Source organism: Glandiceps talaboti, chromosome 1, assembly GCF_964340395.1.
Source record: "Glandiceps talaboti chromosome 1, keGlaTala1.1, whole genome shotgun sequence".
NCBI classification, from domain to species: domain Eukaryota; kingdom Metazoa; phylum Hemichordata; class Enteropneusta; family Spengelidae; genus Glandiceps; species Glandiceps talaboti.
In genome coordinates, this window is record NC_135549.1 from 20,602,210 (window position 1) to 20,613,832 (window position 11,623).

General features: G+C 33.9%; 1 protein-coding gene across 1 annotated transcript in view; it reads left to right on the top strand.

The window, feature by feature from the left end:
• LOC144441816 (uncharacterized) overlaps positions 1–7,418 on the top strand; it is a 58,420-nt gene extending 51,002 nt beyond the window's left edge. The window contains exon 19 of the mRNA XM_078131124.1: positions 3,145–7,418. Coding sequence (XP_077987250.1) covers positions 3,145–3,184 — 40 coding nt within the window. The 3' untranslated portion in view covers positions 3,185–7,418. The remainder of the gene's footprint in view (positions 1–3,144) is intronic.
• The last annotated feature ends 4,205 nt before the right edge of the window (positions 7,419–11,623 follow it).

Genomic DNA, 11,623 nt, shown 5'->3' on the forward strand with positions numbered 1-11,623 from the left:
GGTTTATATTAGTTTGGGTTGGTGTGCCAGGATACTGATCAAGCAGATTATTGTCCCTAAAAAATCTTTACATGTTTGAATTATTTTTTACAAGACTGTCTGACCCCCACAGACCCAAATACCATTTTTCTTCTTTGATCCAACTACCCTGTTTTTTTATTTCTTTGACCAAACTGGTCTTTGTTTGTTAGTACGGCTTAATGTGTTTCAAAGGTTGTGTATCTATGGAGGTGTGTATCTATGTCAGCACGTATGTCTGTCTGTCTGTATGGAGTGTTTGTTCACCTTTGTACTCTTGTATTCTGTGCGCTGCCAGCATGACCAGACAAGCTGTCACACCAGACAAAAAAAAATGAATAACACGCAAGTGTTAGAAGAGCTGTCCATTGAATATAAGTCTCAAACACCGTCAATGCACCCCCCTGTCAAATGTCCCTCTTTTTAAAAGTCCATAAATCTGTAATGAATAGAATCTATAAAGAATAGATTGAACTTCTTTACAATTCAGTTATCAACTGGAAATGTTGGCTACATTGCAATATTTTATAAGTAGTAGATAAATAAAAGTGACAGGTTTTTTTTATCTGCAGTAAGGTACCACCAATAATGGACAATGGGGCAAGGACTATGTCTGTACTGGTAGATGTCAGTCCAGTCATTTATCAGACACACATGATCAAGTCTAGTGTGGTTACTAAGTTTGTAGAGACCAGTACTTGTTGAATCAATGCCTTGACCTGTAACCCTTGCAACTCATACTCCTTGCCACCCATTGTATTCTCTGTAAACTAAGATAGTGTGGATTTTAAAGGGTATTGTCAGATTAGGATGAAAATATAAAGATGTGAGCAAGTTATCAAAGCACAGCTTTAAATTAGTAGGTATATATGTGAACAAAAAAATAATCCTTTGTTATCATTCATAGCCAAAATATTTTTTTTAAATTGTGTGCTACTGATAACCCAATCAATCTTGTTTAAAGCTCCAACCCATAACATTTGTTAAACATTTTAAAACAAAAAGATAAGAAATTCTTTGTTTTCTTGACCTTCATACATGTCTGTTATCTTTCCCCAGTGATGTTTGTCGTCTGTTATCTTTCACCATTGATGTTTGTATGTATATCTCCTGAAACTATCAGGGGGTACTCTGACCAACGGATATTTTGTTTGGTTTTGAGTTGAAGCAATATTTTTTCAAAAATAAAAACAATTAAAAAGATCGGATCAAATCAAATCAAATCAAATCAAATCCTATCCTACCTACCCTATTTTCTGAGCCCATGTTATCGGAAACACACAATTATTATTATTTTTTGTTTGCCTTGTGTGCTTCTGCTGATCAGATAAGATAGCACTAATTGTACAAGAACATAGCATTCAAACATTGGGGTTTAAAAACTAAGACTAAAGTCATGGTAAAAAAAAACAAAAAAAAAGAATTATGAAGACTGGTGTCTCTGTTTTAATTGTAGGTTGTTCACACAAAAATATACAGAAGTATTCAGAAAAATTTCAAAAATAAATTATACTGTTTTTTATATAGTCATGTGGTAGTTTACCTATAACGAAGACTGTGCTTCAATTTTGTGCCCACTTGTATTGATTGCATGTGATGTTTTATTCCTATTGTAACATACCACTCTCTAAGACAAGGTCTCTCAGACAGTGAGAATTAAGTATTAATATTAAAAAGAATTACATAGAATTAAATGGATAATTTGAAAGAATTGAAGCTTGTCTTGGTCATGTGTTTTGTACTTTGTGCTATGAATTAGTAACCATATGACACTGGTAATCAAGCCTTTAGGTTTTCTAAGATAGACGCAAACTAAGTCTTCTGGTCTTCGAAGTGGTAGATTACACAGGTGGATGATAGTAGTTCCTCTGTTGTGTGAATCTAATCACCCTGTGATCAAGAGAGGGTAAACGTGGAAATCCCAAAACACAACACTGCAAGTTTATAGAACTTGAACTCCCTACTGAGACTATAATTAAACCAATGTCCATTCAATAACTTATCACTGTTGTATATCAACATTTTGTGACAATAGTTTTAGTTTGTGTCTATCTTAGTAAACCCCCGAAAGCTCAATTACCAGAGTAATACCTACCCTACTGCTTGTTTTAGCAAAGTTTTGGAGACTGAATTGCAAATCAAACGGCCTTGCCACTTCTGTTCATTGTTTGAACTTTAACATTCTAAAACTTGAATGATATTTAAAGTGATTGTCAACAAAAAAAAGTTAGTCGTACCAGTAGATGCAAATTTGTCTTCCTGTGAGTAACAAGAGAGATGGTTTGTAGTACCAGGAAAGAAACAATGTATGTAACTAAAAATAGCTGTGTGTTAAACAATGGATATTTTAAACAATGGCCTATTGTCAATAGCTAATGGCTAAGTAGTATGTACAATGAAGTAATGTTGTGATGGAAGCTGTTAACAGTTATGTGAGATTATATTAAGAATACAATGTCTAAAACACAGGGAAGACACACAGACATGCAGACACACACACACATACATACATACATACATACATACATACATACATACATACATACATACATACATACACACATACATACATACATACATACATACATACATACATACATACATACATACATACATACATACATACATACATACATACACACACACATACATATATACATACATACATACATACATACATACATACATACATTCATACATACATACAGAGTTGCATGTATAGTAACTTGTAATAAAATAACCCATTGCATAAGTAAGGGTTCATTGTTCTAAGGTTCAACATGAAGTGGCATTTCTAGACAATTTACATTTAGTGATTTACCAGTGAGTCAAGTTGGCTTGTTACTGGATCTGATGTGTTTGTACAGCAAGTTAGTACATGTGCACTTTAAAAGAAATTAAAAAACAAACTCAAAGACACAAGTAATTAAACACCATGCCCTTGATTTTATGATACATTTTTAAAAGAATTTACAACCATTTGCCTGTTTGGATAAGGCGTAGACCCTCCACTTCCATCAATGGATAAGGTCACTTTACCGGAGCTATAAACGATAGTATGTAACATTTGGTAACCATTCATTCAGCCTGTTGACAGAATCATTGTTTGTATTGTTTATTTTGTAGATGGATTGCTGCAATTCAGAAGGCTACTGTACTTGAGTAAATCCTCAACTCTCAAATAAAAGGCTTTCCATCAATATTCCACCTGAAAGGAGGTCTCTGGCTGTGAATAATTGGTTACGGCATGCATGGCAAGCTCCATTGTCAATCGCAAGGACAACCCGAATCATGGAGAAGATGCAGTTATTAAAACAAGCAGATTTTTTACCACCGAAAACTACACTTTATTTTTTTCCCCACTATAACCAAGACTGAACAAGTTGACCTAGCTTCAGTTGTCTCCCTCATCAAACTAAAATCAATCAGAGGAGAGAGAAAGAGAGAGAGAGAGAGAGAGAGAGAAAGGTCAAGCAGCTACTAAAACCCTCAATAAGATCTCAGTTTACGACGAATTTAAGGAGCCATTTTCCGAATGGCTAATCCTCTTTAGAACCCCTAACTCTCTGTCCAATCAGTATGAAAAACATGTGACCTTTGACAAGTCAAAGGTCAAACAAGGAAGTCTCATTAAGCTCTGAATTGTAAATCCACACTTTTTTATTTCAAATTAAAGGGTAATATTTCATAAATATTTGAAAGGAATATAACCAAATAATAATTTTGAAATAGGGAATGATAAATATCTATTTTTCCATCTATGAACATGAATGAACTCAGACGTAATTTCTGGAGTGATCGTTTTAGAATATTATTGTAATCATTACACCATAGATTGCAACTGTGTGTGATATACATACAGAATGCAGTATATGACAAATTACACAGCATACATCATGTGACACATCAGGAAAGAAACAGATCACCGTGATATATTTTCAAAATGCGGTAATTATATAAAAATAGAATTTTTCCACAACAAAATAAATAAAGTAATATTTTACAGAAGTACTTATACAGTGCCTTGTCTGTGTACAGACAATACCCTTTTTTTTGGTCATTTTCACAGATGCCGATGATCTCTTGTTATTAATAGTTCACCAAATAGTGAGCTTCAGTGTTTTGAAACTATGGTAAACAGTTCTTGTGTGCCGTATTGATTCTCCTTGTACATTTTATTAGATGCCATTTTGTGTGCAAATGCAACTAAGTGACAACTGTGTGTCTACACAGTAACCCAGGTTGTTACCCCCGTGAAATCTCTAGCCTGGAAATCCATGTTGCCTAGCTCTGTATAGTATGGAAAAAAAAGATAGGAAATCACTCTAATGGGGTATAGGGTTACAGGCTATTATGTCTAATGTCTTCTTAAAAGTGGTGTGTACTGCAGTAAAGATGTAGGCCAACGTTACTTTAATTTGTTAATTCGGTATCCAGAACGTGTCTTCTTGTCTACTTCAAACGATTCGACGGACAACACATTGTATAATATATAAGACTGCGATTGATGCTACCACACTGATGGGTATCGAAAGAGTAACTAAGCATTATGACGAGGTTAACGGGAATATCAAGTTGACTGACACAGGGGGACGCACTTCTATCCTAATTACCAATTTTGAGCACTACCCAAAATTTCACGGTATGTTAATAGATGATATCAGTGTTTATGGTTTGAGGAATATTTCGTGTAAAGTGGATTGATTTTTTGCTGAAAGTAAGTGTTGACTTTTTGTGAGATTTTGTGAAAGGCGTAATATCAGCAGTTATGTTGAAGAATATTTCAATTTTAAAGTTCGTTTAATATTTACTGGGGATTTTGTAAAAATTTGTATTTGTTAAATCTTTGAATAATATTTAATTTTGGGTTCAATTGATATATGCAGAAAGCTATTTTGTAATATTTTTTTTTTTTGGGGGGGGGGGTATTTTTTGTTCAGAGTCAATAGTAATATCAAATATTTGAAGGGAATATTTCTGTTTGTGTTTGCCTCTTTAAAGTGATCAAGTGTTGTGAAAATACATGTACATGGTTTGGTATGTTATTTTAGTCAATATCAAACACTTGAAAATGGCAAAAAAAAAAAAATATTCCATGCATAACTAGAATATTCAACATGGAGATCCTTGTCAATTTCTTGATAGCTCTTTCAAATGACCTTTTACCGAAATAAACATTACATGTATACAAGGACTTGGTTGTTTGTTTCCATTCACTTTTTTACACAGGTTTCCATTCACTTTTTTTACACAGGTTTCAAATTTTATATCTTGACCATGGAATTTTGTTGAGATGATGTATATATAATTCTTACATCTTTAGAAATGTCGGAAATATCATCAATTTGGTATTTCTAGCAAACTCATCATATAGGTTTGATTGTATTTTTGAAATTGATAAAGACTTTAATGTTTTAATGTAAATGAAAATGTTATATACCAATCATGTGTCTAAAGAAATATGACTTATCTAGTGTCAGAGAATAAGTGGACAAATTTGACCAAAAAAACCCTCAATATTATCATGCAATTAAAAGAAAAAATTAAATCTTTGTGTTATATAAATCATAAATTTTGCATTTTTTAAAAAAAAATATTTCATTTCACAAGTTGTAACAATTTATCATGTTAGATGAGGACCAAAACTGTCGAGAAACGTCAAAATGAACGTTAACTTTTCGTTCTTATTAGCACAACTAAACTGTTCTGCTATAGTACCATTGGCGCTATTTTTTGCATCTAGATTATTGTTATAAATTCTGGATATATCCTTTATACAAATGTACAACTGAATAGAAGAATTTTTTTTTATCAAAATAGGTGAATTATGTTTGTAATGTTGCCAATGGTTACGATGATGTAAATTTATGCAAATGTAATTATGAGATTGACGGACACCACTTTATTGATATAAGCATTTCGTTAATGTTTATTGATCAAAGTGGGACATTACTGTTTATTGATCAAAGTGGGACATTGCTGATGGAGACATTGAAACCCGTTACGAACACAAACTGGTTTCTATGTGGGAATATACATTGACAGAGAGTACTATGACTGAATACATGAATCACTCATTTTGAATGTTTTTGTATGTTCATTCATAATGGTCGTCATTGGAGATTATTGTGTGGTCATGTTTTCTTTCCTTCCTTGTTTATGTAACCATTAAATTCAATTGTTTGTTCACGTAGGGGGTAAAGGGTCTTTCAAATATTCACTGTGTATCATGATTGTATAGGTCACAAAGAAAGCATGCCAAACACTCCCTTGCTGTGTCAATGTAGATTTCAACAAATCAAGTCTCACTGTAATGAGTGTGTATTCCATGTATATCTCTGTTCACATACGCTTTTCATGAAAATTATTCTTGTTTTCGAAAATCAACTATGCAAGATTTCTGTTGAGAGTTCGTTATGTTAATTTAGTACAACACATTCTGTATATTGATTTAGGAGGTAAAATATTGCATGTCATGTTTGACTTCAGTGTGACAGGTATACTTTTTGATAAAATCAGAAAACCAATTGTATTTTCAAGAAGCATTGTATTTTTCATACTCAGTTTTGTAATTGAATTTTGTTTCGTTAATTATTCATGCAACTCAAGGATGATCTATTCAGTTTGTTCATTCAAACAACTAATGAATTGTAATCAGACATGCTGAGATCTCTCGTAACTGGACCAAGTCAGCCGACTAATTGGCAGATTGGGTAATGTCTATCTGTTGTACAATGCTGCTATTCTATTTACAGACGTCTGGTTGAAGTAGTAAACTAGATGGGTTTTGATGAGAAAGACAACAAAAATTGTTAATTAAGATTGAAATTGGCTATTGATATCTTTAACTTGGACCAAGTCAACACAAGCAATTAGCTGTTTGGTATTAAATGTCTATTTCACATTTAAAATGCAAAGTAATTACTATACTACAGTAGTGAATTTATCATTGTAAATGTTTTGATACTGCCAAGGATCAAGGTTTGATCTCTTCATGGGATGTGTAGTTTCATTCGTTGTATTATGTTGTGTAATCTCTTGCTATTTGGAAAATCAGGAAAACAGCCTTTTATGTAATTATACAAATTAGGTCGAAGGAAATTAAAAAAAAATTACAGCTTGCTTCTCTGGAACAATTTGAATTGTTTAGGTGAGTCTTTCTGTAGGTAGGTTATCTTAATGTCTGTGGTTCAAAATGACATTTCATATATTAAAGTATACAAGTAACTCTAGAATTAAGCAATATTTGAGATCTCTTTTTCCCCCGGCAGATTTTTACAGTGTATTTTTACTGATGTATTTCTTAGATTGCTGTACAGAAGTTTTTTTATGTCATGCTGACCTTATTAATCATTCCTCATAGTTTATTTACATTGAATAAAGGATTAAGATGCATTTATACTGGCATTCCTGTTGTACTCATTCCATGAATATCTCATCACCACCACCCCACCCCCCACCCCCTCCCCCCCCCACACACACACACACTATGCTGATGAACTAAGTGGTGTATGGGTCACTAAAAGTCAGATATCAATTAAAAGATTTTGTGACTGTAATGAATTCACAGAACCAATGAAACAGACATGCATGCATTTTTTGTTGTGTAAAAGAAGCCATGTTTTCAGTATGCGCCTCAAAAAGAAACTGAAGTTTTTTGTTACTTTGTCCAATAAAACTCTATTCGCCAAGTCCAATATGGCCGCCAAATACTGCGTTAACTCTGGGAAATAAGAGATTGAAGATTTCCTTTAAAACAAGCGGTGAATCCCCAAGTTTCTTATGTATTATTTCAAAAAGGACCAGGAGCAAAGCTTTCATATTATATGGTTTTGAGATATAAGAAGATCTAAGAACCCTGATTTTCAGGAAAATAAGTTCTGTGGCATAATCTACCTTTTAACGTTGAGTGAGGTGTGTATATGTACACAATATGAACATAGCTATATTTCCTAGTTTCAACCCGAAAAGATATTAAGATTTAATCCTCCAGCCACGACCAGAGTTTATTAAGTATTGTAAAATTGTTATGGTGTCTTTAACAATTAAGGGCAACCAAATAGACTCGTTGCTAGGAGACACTTCCGTACACTTTATAAACTGCAAAAGAACTGTAGATTGTGATTTTGGCAGTGTGCCATTTTAGTCTGAATAATCGCTAAATATTTTTCACTTGCGACAATTCGAAATTGTGAGAGTTTTATGCAGAGGCCTACATTCATTGACATTTGGATTTTTCTTCTTTATTAATGAAATAAAATGAAACGAAATAAAATGAAAATAATGAAGTGCATATTTGATTAAATTTTTGATCGGCCAACTCCGATGAGAATTTCACTTTCCAATTCAAAATATATAGCTTCTTCTGCAATGCACGGGGGACATGACATGGCAAAATCACGAACGAGCGCGTCGGAGAATTTACATATAACTGTACTATCCTGTAGACACTGTTTAGTTCTAAACCGTCCAGATGAGATATATGTACGTGTATTCAACTTTACCCCACTACAGTGTGGGTTATAATTTCTCGTATTTTTTTCCAAAGTATACAATTGTCATGTGTGCAATCATTCGGTGACTCAACTTTGTCGACGGTATACGTATGCCATACACAATCATATCGTTTCTGTATTAGTTTGTAAGAAAAATCAAAGATCCTTGCCGATATATTGCTTTTATAGCACATACATACATGAATGGGAAATACTGACAAAACATGACGTAATTAAGCGCACTTGAGCTACAGCTCCCGGAAAGATAGTCTTGGAATGGATAGTACAGTTCCCTTGGTTGCAAATTCTCAAAGTTAGCAGTAATTGTATTTTTGTTCCTTTTTTCATTTGTTTTTTTTTTACTAGTGTGTGTTTGTCTTTCATTTTTGTCTTTGAAAAGAAATTGTGTGCAGTCCATTTTGGAACGATAAAAAACGCACTAAAACCAAAAATAACGCTGCAATTATTGCAGCTATAAGCTTATCAAAATTGTGCTACATAAATTCTACCATAGACAGTTAGCCCCATCTACACACGGCACTAAAATTCCTACCTGAGGTAGGATTCAGGATAGTTTAAAGCCCGTGTAGACACAAATCTATCCTACCTCAGGTAGGATGACCTACGTGTAGATGGGGCTACAGTTCAGTTCTACAGTCTCCAGTTACCTGTAGTGACTCACTGAAAGACGAAAAACGTGCATGAAATATTAATTCACAAGCAAATTTTTTTGAAGACTTGAATACTTAAATCTTACTACTCGAACTATATAATGACAGTAAGATTATGTTTCTTCTTAATCTATTTGCTGTTAGTTACATTATTTATATTCCTTACAATGCCATAACATTTTACGTGTACACACCTGGCAGGTACGTCTGTGGTCTACACGAGCACACAAAGACATTAGGCACGTGTGTCCGACTCATGTTCTTCAGATAGCAATTAAACGGTTTGCCTATGACCCCCACGTGTCCATTTCATTCTCATTTTGCTTCTGTACCCCCCCCCCCCCCACACACACACACACCTTGCCTTGCTGTTTTCGGTAGGCCTTCGTTTTAGGCTGTTATAAAAAAATGTTGTTCGTCCCAAAAAGTGCACACTTGCTGACTTTGAAGTTTTAATCGGTGGAAATACATATACAAAGTCATGTAATGATTTAAGCTTTTTTTAGTAGATTATTTATATGTTATTATGGATTTAAAAGTTTTTCCGTATATTGGCAAGACTTGTTGTCAATTTTATGATCAATTGTTGTGTTATCATCGCCTCTGCTTTGCACCGACAAAAACAGCAAATATACTGGAAACTGGAGCAAATAACGGGGGGGGGGGGGTAATGGTTGTACAAAAATCTGAGAAATTGGTAGTTTTGTCGCAAGTTGTCATCGTCGTAAACCACAACCTCTTTTACGGCAGTGTCGTGAAAGAATTATCAACTATGGTTTGAGAGAATCACCAGCTGACATAGATGTCAAAATGTCTAGTTTATTCATTTGTTTGTATCCAATGTACTTGTCACTACTAAAGAAATTATGAATTATTTCTCAGTTTCTGTCTTTCTGCTCAATAAACTTGTCTCCATTGTATATTGTAATTCCAATCAGTAACAAGAAATTTAATAAATTAAAAAAGTCACTTTTCATACTCATATATAAAAAATGACAATTTCCCTTTCAAGTATCAAACGCTTTAGTCTGATATTGGATCCGATAGCGTGACAGTCAGCTTTCTACATGTGAAAGCTCTCTTATTACTAGTAAGGCTTGTTGTATGTTTCGTAATACAAGAGATATAAGCCAGTCTGAAAATCCAGAATTTTGGAATATTCAAGTTCCCCGTGATTCCATATAAGTTGCTTTAAGTGATATACACGTATCCCAAGCCCTAAGTTGATCCTTTTCGTTTTGAGTCTCAGTTGTCACCACGCAGATAGTAAATAGGCTTAATACATAAAGGGGTCATGTCATTAGATCTGTGTAGGGGGAAGACAAAAGTACAACTGATCAATTAATGTTTCGACCAAAATAGAACACATTCATAGATTTACTTTTTTTAATCATACAAATGGGATGAAATCGATAGACAGAAAAAAATCTATCACCTGCCTGGATAAAATGTTAGTAATTAATCATTGCTTACATCACTGGTAGAACAACCGTTAACCTTGGGGGTAAGGTTATATATTGTACATGAAGTCCGAAAAGATATTAACTTTAGTTAGTTTTTCTTGCAGGGAGGTGCGGAGGGGTCTGAGGCGACGTAGCCCAAAGCGATAGACTGTGGATGAGATCGCTAGTAATTATAAGAACTAATGCAACTCTTGACTCGACACGAACTTTCACCTATCGGAGTACACCTTCCCATGGACACGTACATTGTAAGGAAATTCATGTAACATGTGCCTGTACTAATAGGGCCTTTAACTGATGCAATGATTTGGAAAAGTTCCAATTAAAAAAAAACAGCCGCAAAGAGTCGACAGGATCTAGGAAATATCAATCACACATATCGACACAGTTTGACAGGTACAGCCTAAATGTCTATATAATTAAATGGCTGACTTATATTGTCAAACTCAGAAACGAATTTTAATATTTGCTTCTTTCTTTTTTACACCGCATGGAACGACATAAAAAGGCACAATCACACAAAATGAATGAAAGCGTCATTTTCTCAAATATTCTCGTTTTAATTTTTTAATTTTTTTTTTTTGAAATGCGATTTTGTCTACGTACGTGTTTTTACATTTGTATTTGGTTCAACATTGAGTTACTAAACATGAAATGGACCGGGTCATAGTTGTTGTCAGTCAGTTGTTCAAACTTTTACCAGGACGCCTCAATATGATGTAGGAGACCCTAATACTTGACTAAACACTGGGGTCACGTTTGACTTTGTTCCACGTACGTACTCTTGTAAATACTTTACTGTACTGTCAAATTAAGTGCTTGGCTAATCAGGATTAACGGTGCATGTTATTAAGTGCATTTTTTGTTGCGGAACAATTATTACTGCCTCGACGAGACCGGAAAACTAATACTATTAGACCTAATTGAATATGATGCAATTTTTCTTGATTCTATACACCATTTATAAGCTTACAGT